General features: G+C 34.6%; 1 protein-coding gene across 1 annotated transcript in view; it reads left to right on the forward strand.

Moving 5' to 3' along the window:
- Positions 1–17,053, forward strand: part of DCDC1 (doublecortin domain containing 1) — a 461,265-nt gene that overhangs the window by 364,699 nt on the left and 79,513 nt on the right. Inside the window, 1 exon segment of the mRNA XM_079930692.1 lies at positions 6,369–6,492. Coding sequence (XP_079786818.1) covers positions 6,369–6,492 — 124 coding nt within the window.

Consider the following 17,053-nt stretch of genomic DNA (forward strand, 5'->3'; position numbering starts at 1 on the left):
TTATTACTGAAAGAAGGGAGAATTGATCTGGGGGACAACTGCTCCCTCCTGATATGAATAAATAGAGGCAATCAAGAGCCTTAAATGGTGAAGCACTTTGCTTTAAGCAAAGGAGTTGGCTAGATATAACAGACTGGGAAGTGAAAAGCTATAGACATAAATCAACTCTCTTCTAGCTAGAACTCTGTGACTTTAAAAATCATATACATTGGAGCTATTATGTAACACCAAAAGATTGTATCCTTTTTCCATATCTTGAAATGGCATCTTTCTTCTTCCCTCTCATTATCCCAAACTCTTTATTCTCCATGTATACAGAATTCATGCATCCTTTTCAAGGATTCTTCTCCCACCCCAACAGTTTCTTTCTGTAATATGGAGCTCATATTATTTTCTTTCCATTAGGTCTACCTACTATAAGTCTTATTGAAAGTGCCATTTTTTTTCCCATTACATACTGTCTTGTATTGTTGTCAAAAACTTTCCAGGTATGTAATTTTTGCTTCTTCCTAAAACGCTATAATTTTCTTGAAGGCAAAAGCCCTCTCTAACTTCTTTTGCATTGTCTGTAGTGCCTAGCATAGTGCAGGGGAGAGAGAGCAGGCACTCAATAGACAGCTATTAATTTGTTTTATTTGCATAAAAATTGATACAGAAACTTCAGGTAGTGGATACCCCAAAGACCTCAGATACCAAAGCTAAGCTATCAGGCCCAGATAGGTGATTAATTAAACAGATTCAAGAACTCAAAGACCACATCGGATCCCACCATAAGCAAGTATTTGAAGGGAAAATGGTTTTTTTGTTTACAAACCGAGATTTTACTGTACTTGCAAAGAGAGCTTTGCTTTTACACAAGTATAAAACTCCCTGACTATGGGAGATAATGATAGGTTTTTAGTGCTGAATATAGATTACGTCTATGTATCCAGAATCTAAATAACCAGAAAGCTCAACCAACTAGAAAAACCAAACAAAATAGAGCAGGTCAAAGACTTTTTCAGGCTCCGGACGTGCAGGCTCAGCGGCCATGGCTCACGGGCCCAGCCGCTCCATGGCATGCGGGACCTTCCCGGACCGGGGCACAAACCCATGTCCCCTGCATCGGCAGGCAGACTCTCAACCACTGTGCCACCAGGGAAGCCCTCAAAGACTTTTGTTTGAAAAAAAAAAAACCGGCAAGAGATGTCAGGTGTGACTTTAGATCCATCTGTATATCCCTTTATTTTTCTAGACTAAATACATACATACTCCTGGCAATTACCATTAATGTACTATAGGTTTCCACTGTATTTCATAATTGATGTTTTAAAAAATTGAATTGTGTTAAGTCTTAATTGATGATTTTCAATGGATAGAATATAATATACAATTGTGGAAATTGTTATGAAATAAGTATTCTTTTCAGCATAATTGTTGGAACTATTTCTCATTCTTAAAAATTCCCAGTTATGCAAGATGGAAACATGATCACTGAGTTCCCCTCTTAGCCTTTAGCTACCATTAAAATTCATTCTCTGTTTTAAGTACTTTCCTAGTTATCAAAATAATGTGAAGAGATGGAGCAAATGGGAATATATAAAACAGAAGAACAAATTCCCTGTGTATATATTAGTTTCTACAAGATATTCTAGGAAAAAAGTAGAATAATGTTTAATATGCAGAAATTACTTGATCTTTGTAAATTTTGGCTTGTAAATTAAAAACACTGCAGTCTTCAGTGCCTTGTTTCTATTAAAGTTATTTAAAATTTAAATCTTAAAATAATTATTTTCTTAAACTATTAAATTTAGCTTTAATATTCAGCCTAAATTGAAAGATTAATGTAGCCTAAAATATTGATACAATGATACTAGTAAAAGCCTAGAGAGTGATAACGGATGGATTCAGATTTCTAGTTATGTATCTAATCTTTTAACCCTTATACAATGTTTAAGATGAGCTTGTATATGTAGTTCCTGATTTCAAATAATTTCTTCTCTCTCTAGAGGACTAGACTCTTAGAAACTTCAAAATAGTGCAAATCTATGGAAATGTGTTGGGCTATTACTAAATCCCATCAAAATAGGTAGTTATTCTACTATTCTTACCATTTTTGCAATCTGCCCATTTCTTTCTCCTATCCTTTTCTTTTTTCAGAGATGGGACACCCAATGTTAGCCTTATAAACTGATTTCTATCAAGATCCATGTATGCAACATATAACTGTTTTGTATGAATAATGTGTTTTCACTATTTCTGAGGAGCCATGCAATTTTAAATTAATTATAGATGAATTCTAAGTGGCCTAATCTTGCAGCTTAGATAAACTTAAAAACTGAAAAATGACCAGTTAAATAAATAAACAGGTCCTGGTGTAAAGCAAAGAGTTAGAGTTTCTTTGACAGTTGTAGGATGTGCATCTGGTCATTTTTACATGCATGTTTATTAGAGACTGCTGATTTAAGTTGGAATTTGCCATAGTGTTTATAATTTACTGTATCAGATCCAAATTATATATTGTATCATATTTTATTGCTATGTTCATTACATTGTTGGAAACAATGTAATTGTGTCCTGATGGAATATGAAAAAAGACTATTTCTCTTCAACTGGGACACATTTAGGTTTCTTTTTATATTACTATTGATTTCCAAGAGTGCAAAATAATACTTTTCTGTCACAGTGCATACAGTCCTGCATGATGTCTCAGAGCCTGTCACAATGCTGAAGTTCTGTCAAAGGCACTAGACTCTGAAAACATTATCTAAAGTGTTTTTGTTTCCCATTCCTTTATAAGATTAATTGAATAGAGCATTCTGATTAATGACTCCATTAATCAGACTAAATTGATATGATCAATTCTGGACTTAGTTTTTGATGGAAGAGATATCTGTCAACTGAAATGCTGAGGAATGATCCTCTAAGATTTTTATCTTTTAGGTTTATGTAAATCCAGGAAGATATTTTAACTTTGGTCATACTTCTGTCCATGAAGGTAGATACTCATGAAATATCATAAATAGAATTTTACCTTTAATGGAAAGGCAGGGTTAATAAAGATACTGTTTTAAATAAACAAACTTGCCTTTAAAACTTATTTCGCTACCTTGTAGCATGTGTGTATATATGTGTGTGTTCAAGTAAGTCTTTTCAAAACATGAGATGTTTTGTTTTATATAGTGTTTCTATTATAAATGACAATTATTTAAGAACACCTTCTTTCATACTGAAGAAACGAATGGAAAATATTAAATAAAAATAAGTTCTCAGAGGGGCAAGAAAAAGGCTGCCTGAAAGCATTGCACGAATCATTGTCTCCACCTAGTGCTGACTTTCAGGAATTAAGATTCCAAAGTCCTTAATGATGCTGTAAAGTTCTAATTTATGTTATGCACGTGTACAGTCATTATAGCTGGGCCTGCTAGTGCCATTATAGTTAAGAGTCTGTCAGTTTTTCATTTATAAAACATCATATTAAGAGGTCTATTGCTTTTACATAAAAGCTCACACTGTGCTGGAACTCTGCAGTCCAATGGCCTTTGCTGTATGTGAATGTTTATTAACAGTGTTATGTTGAACTTGACCAGCTCCTTTTAAAGACACCCTGATGGGGTGAAGTTACATAGGCATCTCATTCAGAAGGATGACTCTTTTCATCAATAACCTGTCCTTTACCTTATGGTAATCGCCCTACACGCATCAGACCAGTGGACATCTAAAAACTCTATTGATGTGGCAGGCCCTGGATTTTTCATAGGCTATAGTTCCCACCCTGTGGCACACAAGAGGAGACTAACAATTTTGGCTACTAATGGGAGGAAAGCAGGAGAAGGTAGTTTCATGGAAGTCAAATGAAGTCAAGTCAAATCAAGAAAGTGTTTTTAAAAGGAGGGAATGATCATGTTAGACCCTGATGTTAGTTCAGTTATGTCTTGAGAAATGACCTTTGGCTTTAGTGATGTTAAAACCCTGATGGGGCATTTTCACTGGAGTTTCTGAGATCTCTAAAAAATCTGGTTGGAATTGGTTTAAGAGAAAAAAGGGAGGAGAAGGAGAGGAGATGAGTCTTTTACGGAATTTGCTGTAAGGGAACACAAAGAAATAAAGCAACAGCTGGAGGTGGACAGTGGGGTATAGAGAAAGTTCTTTTTTTTTTTTAAGATATCAAGCTTTCAGACATTATGCAGATGGAATGACCAGAAAGGCAGGAAAATTAATAGTTCAGGGTGGGAACAAAGTCCCAGATGAGAGAGGATAAGGATCTAGCCAACAAGCAGAAGTGTTGGCCTTAGATCGGAGCATGAACAGCTCTACGGTAGCAGGAGGTCAGGTTCTAGGTTGGTAAAGAGCAAGTCTCTCCTGCCACCACCCCACAATATCCAGGCCCCAAGAACTTCCAGCAAGCTTTTGGGACACCTGGGCCCTTGTACAGAGGGTTGGATATTGCAAATGGTTCTGATGAGGCTGGGCAAGCTCAGAAAACTTTTAGGCTCAGATGACCATCACGTGTGCCGGAAAATTATGGGTGATGGGCTGCTTCTCTATTCTTATTCATTAATCAGTGATTTATTATATTAATAAATGTCCATCATTTCATTTCTAGGATGACTATTACTTAGCTATAGTGATTATTCTCTTTCCATAATGTTAAATTTTATTGGCTAATATTGATTTAGGAATTTCACATCTTTGATTTTAAGTAAGATTGTTGATTTACTTCTTAAATTACCAGTGACTGACTTTATTATGAAGCTTATCTCCCATTCATGGAATGAATTAGCTAGTTTCTATATCTTTATGGTTTAGAATGTTTTATATAGTACGAAAATGATCTGTTCCATGTCCTGTGAACTTATATGAGCAAGAGCATACTTTCTATTTCAAATCTTTAAGGGTTTTCAAAAATTATTTCTTCGAAAGTTGTGCATTTATTAACATATACATGCATAATATACTCTTTTAATCTTCTCTATGCAAAATATTTTGTTTGATTTTTCTATTTGGCTTGTATATTTTTTAGTCTAAATTTATTTGCATGAGATTTGCTATTTTACATTTCATTTCAAAAACATTTCTTTAAACGTTCTACTAATAGTCTAAATATTTTCTAATTCTTTATTTATATTTGAATCTTTACTACTTTCATCTGTTTTCCATGAGATATATTTAAAATAAATTATTGAGTTGAATGCTTTATTAATTTCCCTTCTCTGTTTAGCTCTTAATAAATAAGCATTTAACATTATAAATTTATCTTTCAATGTAATTCTAAATGTATTCTTTAAGTTTTCATGATTATTATTTTCATTGCTTGCTAAATAGGTACTGATCATGTCATTTTTTTCCCCTTGTCTGGTATAATAGTATTTTGGGAGAGAGAATGTATTTTTAAAATTGTCTTGTGGTTGAAATTGTGAAATTTAAACTTTCATTTATATCTAATTTTGTGTCATTTGTCTCAAAGTGTAACTTGTTCAATTTTTATTTTAAAACTGTATTGAAGTTTAATTTGTTAGTGTGTGGAAATATTACGTTTCAAGAATTATTGAGAAAGACACATTTTCTGTTAACAGACTAAAATGTCTATAAGTAAATGGTCATACTTCCATTTACTAGTTTTAGCAGTCAAGTATTTTATGTCCTTACTTGTTACTTAAAAAAAGTTACCTACATCTGTGACTCTATTTCTGTTTTGTAAATAAGTTCATTTGTACCAGCTTTTTAGATTCCTCATATAAGCGGTACAAGGGGGTAAGCGGGGAAGGGGGGATTAATTGGGAGATTGGGACATTGACATGTACACACTACTATATGTAAAAAAAATAACTAATAAGGACCTACGGTATAGCACAGGGAACTCTACTCAATACTCTGAAATGGTCTATCTGGGAAAAGAATCTAAAAAAGAGTGGGTATATGTATAACCGATTCACTTTGCTGTACACCTGAAACTAACACAACATTGTAAATCAACTATACTCCAATAAAAATTTTTAAAAATTTACCAAGTAGTTCATAATCTGTTGGTGATGTAATGACGTCTCCCACAGGGATTATATATATGTTGGTTTCTCTTTAAATGTCTAAAAAGTTTTGCTTGATTTTTTTTCTGTTAGTATTGTTATTTATGTCATTGTTATTATAAATTGACTGTTATTCTACTTTGCCTTCTGCCTCAAATTCCACTGTCTATTATCCCAATTTTTAAAAATGTATTCTTTCATTAAAAATTACTTTTATTTATGTCTCTTGTACACAGTAAATTATCAGATTTGGGTTTTTAATTCAAACTGAGTTTTTGCCTACCTAATAAGAAGTACTCAATGAATATTTTAAAGTGATATTTAACCTTGCTAAATTCCTTTTTGTCTTTTATTTTGTTTTAGGTGGGCCATAAAACATGAAGGGACTGGTAAGCCAGGCCAGTGGAAACATTCCAGAGTTGAAAATCCTCTCTGGAATAAGCTTACCTACATGTGGCCAGTCCTTCCCAGTGGCCAACTTAATGAGGTTGTACTGCTTAGTATAAGACATCGTTGTTGAGCCTTATTTTAAGTCCCAGTATGTGGTCAATGTGTGTGAAAATTTCCATGAAGTTTTTGATTTGCAGTTGTTAGGTGCAAGTGATCAATTGATGCTGTTGTTCTATCAATTAATTAGAAAGATGCATTTAAGTCATCCAATATGGAATGGGTATGGAATTTATTTCTTCTTCTAGTCTGTCATATTTTGCTTTATATATTTTGAAATTTAGTTCTAGACACACACATGTTCAGAAATATTATATCACCCTGATGAATTGAAACTTTTATCATTATGTAGACTCTCTCTAGCTCTAGTAAAATTTTCAGTTATCCAATACGAATAGAAATATATCAGCTTTTTTTGTTGTTGTTATTTGCCTTATATATCTTCTTTCTATCCTTTTGCGTTTTATATTTGTATACTCTTCTATTTTAGGGGGACTCTCCAGTAATCAGCATATAGTTAATTTTTAAAAATGGTCAGACAATCTTCATTTCTAAACCAAGGGATTTAGTCTTTTCTATCTATTGTAATGACATATATATTTGGATTATTATCTGCTTTTTTCTCTGTTTCACTTTTCACCATTCTTATATTCTTTTAGGTTAATTTTTTTCTTGTATTTTTACCATTTGCTAGATTGGAAATTATATCCTCTATTTCCATTTTTTTTTATTACTTTGAACATTTTAGCTTGCATATGTAAATGATCAAAATCTAAAGTTAACAAATATACTTACTCTTATCTTAAATAATTGAGAACGTTAGAATGCTTTAACATCAGTTTTCTGATTTGTAACTTATACACTATTAGCGTCATCTATTTTATTCTTATCTTAAAAAAATTTCCACAAGATATTAACATTGTTGTATGTGGTTAATATTAATTTAGATTTACTCCTAATTTTTTCTCTTTCTTCTTTTAAGTCCTTGTTATATCTCAGTCCTTCCAGCTGGGGTTACTTTCCTTTTGCCTAGTATACCCTTCTTTTAGTTTTTGGTAGCAAACAGTTTTTACTTATCTTAGATTAGTTAAAAATTTATTTTTACTTTTACTAAGTGAACTTAGTCTTTTATTTTGCCCTCATTCACATAGGGTATTTTCACTTAGCAAACTGAAGATAACATCACTGACTTTGCTGTTTTTGAGGAGTCAGCTATAATTCTGAATATTCTTCTTTTGAAGGTAATCTGTCTTTTCTCCCTGACTGCTTTTAAAATCTTCTCTTTTCTTAGGGTCTCTTCAGTTTTTTTATTTTTCCTGCTCAAGGTTCTTGAATCTGTGGATTGATATCTTGCATCATTTCTGAAAAATTATCACCCATTATCTCTTCAAGTATTATCTCTCTTATCCCCTCTGTTCTTTATAGAAAACTCTGATTAGGTGTATGCTAGACCTTCTCATTTTGACCTTCTTGTCCTCTCTTTTATATTTTCCATTTCCTTGCCTCTTTATGATGTATTTTTGGATCATATTTTGAGACATTTCTTTCAGATTATTAATTTTCTCTTCATCTTTATTTAATATGCTTTAAACTGTAAGTGAGGTCAGCCCATGGTATGAATTCTCAATGAAGATTATTTTTTCTTCCACACAGAGAAAATGTTTGAGTTGGTCTATTTTACTTGCAACCACTGAGAGTTATTGTCTCTGGCTTGCCTTTTCAATGAAATTTATCCTTTTGTGGTTCTTGTTTTATGAGAGGAGAGGGTCTCCTGTTAGAATTCCCACCTTGGCTGGGCCTTGAAATTTGTCTTCTGCACCCTTCCCCTCAAGACCATGGAAACAGAAGTTTGCTGGGTTTGGAAAATTTCCTCAAGATAAGATCCAGCTTCAGCACTCTGTTTACCTCTCTGGGTCTCTAGTATGTCTTGCTTTATTGCTAGGTCAGTGATATGTTCCAAAAGATTTTTAAAAAATATTTTATCCTGGGCTTCCCTGGTGGTGCAGTGGTTGAGAGTCTGCATGCTGATGCAGGGGACACAGGGTCATGCCCTGGTCTGGGAAGATCTCACATGCCGTGGAGTGGCTGGGCCCGTGAGCCGTGGCTGCTGAGTCTGCATGTCTGGAAAAAATATATATATATATATTTTTTTTATCCTGATTTTTTTAGTTGTTTTGTCAAATTTTCTGGTCTCAATCAAGTTTTTTCTTTCCCCTTAAATCACAATTCTCTATGTGTCCTCAGTGATTGAATCAATGAGTCTCATCACTTTAGGGGAAGGACAGATGGAGTCATTCCAGCTGAAACCAAGAATTCATTGTTTAGAGCCTCAAATATGCCCTAATATTTAGACTGTAGTGAAGCAACAGTCTAGAAATCTGAGGCTTTTTTATTTAGAGAGAGAAATGAGATCTTCAAAATACCAGAGGCTGTGGTTTGGGTAGCCTGAGCCAGTGGCTAGATGAATTATATGCCTAAGACTCAGGGTTTGCAGCATAGTGAGAGCCAACATAGAGCCAGGGGTGGAGAGGTGGCACAGAGACAAATAGGCCCAGCATAGGCCAAGAAAAAAACCTGTGAGTTGTGCTAATTGTAGGCTTTTCTTCAGAGGTTTAGGAAGGCTAAAACCTAGAGAGCAGAAAGGATAACTTACTTCTCAGCTGGAGGTGAACAGGTATCAGCAGGTTGCCCAGTATCCAAAGAGGAGAAGAGCGCATCCTTAGAGATCTTTGAGGGTCAAGGACAAGTACCACATATAGACCATGAACCCTTTTTCCCAGTGGTATATGGTTTATTGAACTTTCATCTATGCCCAGAAACCACATTGAGGCAGGGGAAAGGAAGGGTATATCCTTGAAAAGAAATAACAGTTCTTGTAAGAAGTTTGAACATTTAATTTGATTCAATATGTATCCAAAAGTACAGAGCTAAAAACTAGACAAAAAGGCTTTTCCAAATTGGCAGAAATGGGGACACTTCCAATTGGAATAAGTTTCCCACCCGCCTGGAGGTGGACAGGGATGCCTCATAAGGAAGTGTACTTTCTTATACACGGAAAGAGAACAATTTATAATTATTGTAGACTTCACAGATACTGTGCTTACATTTTTTTCAACCTCAGTATACAGGTAAAATAATTCAGTTAACTAATTAATTGACTTAAATGATGAATGGTAATTCTATTAGGAAATCTAACTTAACCATATTCCTTTTAACATTTACCTTTTAAAACAATAACATTTTTGCTAATAGTTTAGAATTTGCCAACTAAATGATCTTAGGAATGAAAATGGATTGCCCCACAGTTCTCTAGCCATTCAAACAGAACAGTAGCTTTTAGTGAAATGGTTAAGAAGTCACTGTACTCCAACAAAACCCTGGCTTTGACCTGTAAACTCAACAGAAAGGACTAAGGCACTAAATAAACTAAAGTGAGGAAAATGGACCATGTATTTCAAAATGACTCAGCCTAAGGATCCTCTTATTTCTTGAAATGTTTGAGGAAGAGAAGAAAACACTTACCAAGCAGAGAACAGAGATAGTTCTCATTCCAATTCAATGCACTCTACCTGACTTCAAGTCTGGATTCATCTCATGTGACGGAACCGTATTTTCTTCCAGCCCCACTTCCACATAATTGACTTTTTAAGCAAAAAGATGATTTTATCTATGTGTAATTAAGCACAATTAATTTTTTCTTGGAAAGACTTTACATATAAATAGTCTGTAATTAGGAAATGTGATATTCATATTGTGGGATTCAGAAACCTTTGATCACTATAGGCATATATGTTAATTTTATTCCAGATTTAATCTACCAACTTTATTACTTATCTAACCACTATTTATTATATATTTAGACAAAGCAAAAATGGAGACACACATGGTCCCTACCTTCATGGAGCTTACAGTTTAAGAAGTATAGGCTGTGTGTCAAAAAGGAAGGAACCAGAAAAGGACAAAGGCAGACTCTGTGAATAAAGGACAAAGAAGGGAGAGAAAGAAGAACTCACAGAAAAAGTTTGGTGTCCCATTTCAAGGCTGTTTGCTGAGCCAGTTTATTCAGCCAGAGAGTTAGTATGAGGAAAGTTAGCTAGGCTGATTGTCTGAATGGGCCTGAAAATTAAGTCAAACTATTGAATCTAAAAAAACTATCTAAGAAACACTATCCTGAGTGAGATTCAAAATCTTTTGCTAATTCCTTGACTAGAACTTTTCAAAAGAGCATGATGACCAAGGGAAGATTTCAGGAAATACGTATAATGAGAATTTTTTTTAAGGTGACTCAGAGTACATTAATACCAAACTATTTACCTCTCTCAGTGGTGGCAACTGATTTCACCTTTTTCTCCTTGTTAAATATTATTCATTCTAAAAGGCAATTGATGTTATGTTTTATGAGCAAATAAGATTTCATGTATCTTGGTACATCAGTATTTTTAAAATACGTTAAAACCTCCTAAAACCACAAGATGAATGAATTATTTTGGTTAATTCTGTGACTAACTTCACTGGAATAATTTCTAGAGACTCAGGTTCTCACCCTTATGGGAAAAGTCATAAATTGAGAAGTTGTACTTCTTAACATTTAATGGTAAAATGCAATGGATTTTCATATTCGAGGATGAAATCATTGCAAAAAGTAAATCTAAAGAGACTTAAAATTTTAGAATGAGCCCCTGGATAGTGATTTTAATCTCTCTAAATTACTGAAGTAAAATATATCTATTTGGAGGGGACCATGTTAAACAAAGCATGTTAAAAGTACATATTTTATTAATCTGTTAAGAGATGATGATAGCTAGCTGTCAGTATAAAGGGAGGAAAAGGAGATGTAGAAAGGCCCGAAAGAAAAAATTGAAGAATCTATTAATTTATTAATAATAAATAGATAAGGGAGGGCCAATTTGACTAAGAAATTTAGGTCACTGGTTAAGAGCTGGACTCCCAAAAGAAGCACAAGCTGCCTCTGGTTGTGAGAGAGAGATGAAAAAGGAAAAGCAGAATTATCAATGTAATGGAGCACCACAGCTCATCAAAGGTCTGCTGACCACGCAGCTGTGCCATGGTGTAGTGTGAACACGTAGAAAACCAAAATGAAATGAATGGGAACATTAGAATTCCAATGGAGAAAATGGAAGGAAAGGAAACAGCACTCCAGTCAGTTTAATCCATGTTTTTGCTGTCCTTCATTATCCTGACACCATATTTCTCTATTTCTATGAAAGACAATGTAAAAGTGCCTTAAACATTAGAACAAGGTTTGAGGTAGCTTGAAAGAACTGCCAGTGATAGCTCATACATTTGGAAAGTTTTGAAACCCATGATAATTTTTCATCTCTTTGGGTTGAGCTTCTGTGATGTCATGGAGAAGACTCTTGGCCTTCATTCATCTAACTGGAACGCAAAGGAAGCCATCTGAAATCAGCAGTGCTGCGGTGGTGTTAAAGCCACTGTCTGCGGTGGTTACCACCTGTTATGAGACATGTGTAGTAAGTGGAAGGATCTAAAAATAACTAGGGGCTAAGATAGCACATTTCAGATAAATTCATCAGAGTTATGGCATGTTTAGGATATTGAAAAACAATCTTAGTACTGCATCTTAATTCTATGAACTCAGACTGACTTCTCACAGACTAAGCTCAAGGGAGAATTGCCTTTCCCTTCCGTGGTTCCGAAAGAAAGAAAAGGGGGAAATATTAGCTATTTTACACAAGATGTCAATGTGACAGTCATTTTTTTTTTTTAATAAATTTATTTATTTATTTTTGGCTGAGTTGGGTCTTTGTTGCTGCGCTTGGACTTTCTCTAGTTGCAGCAAGCAGGGGCTACTCTTCATTGTGGTGCGAGGGCTTCTCATTGCTGTGGCTTTGTTGCGGAGCACGGGCTCTAGGTGTGTGGGCTTCAGTAGCTGTGGCTTGCAGGCTCTAGAGCACAGGCTCAGTAGTTGTGGTGCACAGGCCTAGTTACTCCGCAGCATATGGGATCTTTCCAGACCAGGTCTCGAACCCGTGTCCCCGGCATTGGCAGGTGGATTCTTAACCACTGCACCATCAGGGAAGCCCGTGACAGTCATTTTTTAATGAGAAGACTGTTCTTCTCTTTCTCCTCCACCAATTCAACCCTTGCTACATGATAGTTTGTCTAAAACTAGTACAAATGTTGATTTGCTCTGAATTGCTTAATATTTTTGTTGTGGAAGAATTACAGGTCCGTCTTGAACTTACTTCTCGAAGAATTATACAACTCCACTCCTCCACCACCTCTCATATTAAGTAAAACCCTTATACCCTTATAGGAAAGTTTCAAATGAAAATATACAATGTTTGTCATAACCTTTGGTATTTCTTCTCAGTAACAATAGTAAGGGAAAGTGACCCCATGTTTCTCCATTCATAATAATAGACACATATCTAAATAAATACTACCCTCTGCAATTTAAATTCCATACAGGTAAAAGGTTCTCAGTGAAGGTCAAGAATACAGTAAAACTTCATTAATTCAAATTTTGCTTATTTAGAAGTACAATAAGTTAGACTTATGGTATGCCACTATTATGAACACATTTACTAAGCAAAATATTATACAAAAATTATAAAGGAAAAAACATTAGACTGAAAAACACTCGCTCATGAGAGTTTTAAACATTTATTTATATTGCTTTTCTCCTAATTAAATGAAATTAGTTATTTACTGACTCATCTTGCAAACAAATTAGAGCATTAGATGAATCTTCACAACTTTCAGATATTTTTTATATTTATTTAAAACGCATTTCCTTGAACTATATGATTGTTGAGTATAATTGCAAGATTCTAATAGCTTTTCAAGGGAGTATAAATTAGTAAATTATTACTTACTGTACTAGCTTTAAAAAAATGTTCTCCCCTTCCATAAACTAAAGGCCATGTGTCTTGGTCTGTACTGGTCTAACGTGCCAGCACATCTCCCCAACCCCTGTGTATCTGTATCTTGGTCATGTCAGACGGACACTGACAGGACACTAGGACCACCTCTGCAGTGATTGCCTGAACTTTTTGCCTGTTCAATATGGCTCCCCCTTTTTGGGGGTATTGGTACCTAATCCCCTTTAGGAAATTTCCTCTATTTTTAGTTCATGTGGACTATGGCATCTTTGCTTAGGGTCCTCAGAAAGAGGAGCCTGAGGCAAATGGCTTATGTGCTACTACTTAGTTAGGGAGTACAGTCCCAGGGAGAAAGAGTAAGAGACAAGCAGAGAAGGAAGAAAAGCCAATATAAGAATGTGCTATCAAGCTGTCCTCCAAGGAGCCTTTTAAACAGTATTCTTAGGAGAGTTTCTCCTGGAGAAGAAAGAGGGAAGAATTTATCCATCAGCTTCTATCTCCCTTTGGTCAAAGGTTTGCCCAAGGTTACACAACTGGAGTGGTGGGTTAAAGATTCAAATACAGGAAGTCTGGCTCTAGAGCCCTTGGCCATTCATCCCATGTTCTCATAAATGTTAGTCATTGATAAGAACTAAGGAGAAAGTAGAAGCAAGGATAGTGGGCAGGGCAGGATTTGGAAATTTTCAGTTGACAAGGGATGTGGCTTCACTGAGGTGATATTTGAGTAGAGACCTGAAGATCAATAAGATCTCTAGGGAAAGAGCATTCCAGGAAATGCATAGAACTGAGATGCTGTGTTTGATGGATAATGAAGTAAATGTGGCAGCAGCAGTGTGAGTAAGAGGAGAGCAGCAGGACATAAGGCCAGAGAGAAGAGAGGGCTACAGATCATGCAGGGCCTTGGGCCATTGTAAGACCTTTGGCTCTTACTCCAAGATGGGAAGCCGTTGACAGGTTAGGAGCAGAGAAGTGATACTCTGACTGAGTATTAATAGAATCTTTAGGATAATAGAGAAAAAAGGGGCCAAGGTAGAAGCAGGAATAAGCAGTTATAAGGCTTTTGCAATTTCTAGGTGAGAGAAACTAGTGTCTTTGTTCGGGGTGGTAGGAGTGGAGGTGATGAAGTGTAATTGGGCCCTTGATATATTTTGAAAGTGGAAGCAGGTTCTGCTGATGGATTAAGTTAGAAATAAGTAACAAAATAAATAATTAGAAAAGGCCTTATATTGAGAAATTTGAAAAGATATTTTGACTAACTCATGGGATAATGAAGAAATCCTAATGAAAATTTTAAAAGGAAATATTTAGAACCAAAGAAAAGTATGTGAGATGCAGCTATAGCATACTTGAAGGAAATTTACAACTTTAAGTGCTTATATTAAAAGAGAAGAGAGACTAAAATTTAATAATTAAGTATCCAACTCGAGAAGTTAGGAAAATAACAGCAGAATGCATTCAAAGAATTAGAAGGAATTATCAATAGTAAATTAGAGAAATCAATATAACATATGATAAGTATAAAACAGAACCGACAGTCAAAAAACTGGTTCTTTTAAAATATTAATAAAATGTATATACTTGGCCAAACTGATTAATTAAAAAAAAGCAGGTAAATAATATTAGGAACAAAAGAAAGATATAAGTATAGATGCTGAGAAATTAAGAAAATAATTAAAGGATATTATAAGTAAATTTATGTTAATAAATATTATAACTTAAAATAAATAAAATGGCCAAATTCCTGGACAAAAGTAATTTAACAGAATAGAATCAAGAAGAAATGGAAAGCTTGTATAGTCCAATAATCATAGAAAAAAATAGAATCAGTAGTTAAAAATCTCCCCACAAAGAGAACACCATTACCAAATAGTTTTATTGGCAAATTCTACCAAACATATAAGAAACAAAATTTCAGAATATTACAAAAGAAGTAACACTTCCCACCTCATTTCATGAGGCTAGGATAAACTTGATACCAAACCTTGATGAGGATAGTTTAAGAAAATTACATGTTAATATCATTTATGAACATACAAGCAAAAATCCTAAAGAAAATATTAGCAAATTAAATACAGCAATCTGTAAAAAAGATAATACACTGTGACCAATTTGGATTGATCCAGGAATGCAAGATTAGCTTAAAATTTTTAAAAATTAATGTAACTAATATATAACCAATGAAAGGATAAATAATAATATGAGCACATCTCAATAAATGTAGGAAAAAGAACTTTACATAACTCAACATACATTTAAGAAAAAAAATCTTAACAAAATGGGATTGATAGGAAATTACTTAACCTGCTACAGAGTATTACAGTCCTAAACAGACTTTAAAAAAACTAATTGAGCTGTTTCTTAAATGTATATGACATGGTAAAGGGCGAACAAGAGCCAATTTCCAAAGAAGAATAATAAGGTAAGGGTACTTGCCCTGCCAAATATCAAGATTTACCAGATATAATCAACACAGTATGGTACTGGACAGGGAGAGAGAAATTGGCAAATTGAAGAAAACAGAACACACAGAAACAGACCCACACTTAAATGGAGATGTCATATTTTATAAAATGGTTACTGCAGGTTAATGGGAAAGTAATTGCTGCCAGGACAAAAGAAAGAGAGAGCGAGAGAGAGAGACAGAGAGAGATGAAAGAAAGAAAAAGAAAGGAAGGAAGGAAGGAAGGAAGGAAGGAAGGGAAAGGAAGGAAGGAAGGAAGAAAGAAAGAAAGAAAGGAAAGAAAGAAAAAGAAGAAGGAAAGGAAGGAAGAGAGGGAGGGAGGGAGGAAGGAAAGAAAGACCTTGGACCTTGCCTAACATCATCTCTGATCATCCCTTCCTTCATTTAATCTCCTTCCACAAATGTCTGTTTCTGTGAATGGCAATACCATTTACCCAGTTGTCCAAGCTACAGACCTGGGAGCCATCCTTGCCTCTTTTTACTCCCTGAACATCATGTTCTATTAATTCTCAAATCTGATACATACACTGTCCCATCCTTTTACCCCTCCTTTACCGCACTAACTCCTACTAAGACTTCTGATCTCTTACATGGCATTTCTGAGTTAGGTTCTACTCAGTGGTCCCATCACACCTTGTACCCTGTTGTTATTATGCTCACGTTATTGCAATTGCCAGTTTATTTCTAGGTAAGTTTCTGAGCATCCCCTAGAAATTCCTCGACGATGAGTATCCAGTCTTGTTCATAGTTTTATTTCCAGTGTCTAGCAGTGTGCCTGGAATATAGGAAACAATTATTAAATATTTGGATAATGCATGAATTAATAAATAAATAAATGTGTGAATGATGGCTACAAAGTAACCAAATTCTACAACTGAAATATTTGAAGTTTGTTTAAGCTTTATCATTCACTCATCTCACTCTGTTATTTGAAGTGTTCCCCAAATAGATTTAGTTTAAGACAATATTATTTCGGGTTGTAAAACCACTTTTCATACATTCTTCCTTTCTTCACATAGATTAGAGATATTTTATACAGGAGCAAAAAACCTTCCAAACTAATTCAGTTCTGTATTTCCAGAATGATGTTTCTCTGAAAGGGAATAAATCTTCCATGTCGTAACACAGCACAGGTTGTACATACATTTTAAAAATTGCTATCTTTCCTCTTCATTAAAATAAAACGTTAATTAGAATTGTCTGGAACATCTTTAGGTGCCCAATACATGTTTGATGAATGAATAAAATATTAAAGGTATAAGAAAGTGTGCTTA

This window comes from Stenella coeruleoalba (assembly GCF_951394435.1).
Source record: "Stenella coeruleoalba genome assembly, chromosome: 8".
In the NCBI taxonomy this organism is placed as follows: Eukaryota; Metazoa; Chordata; class Mammalia; order Artiodactyla; family Delphinidae; genus Stenella; species Stenella coeruleoalba.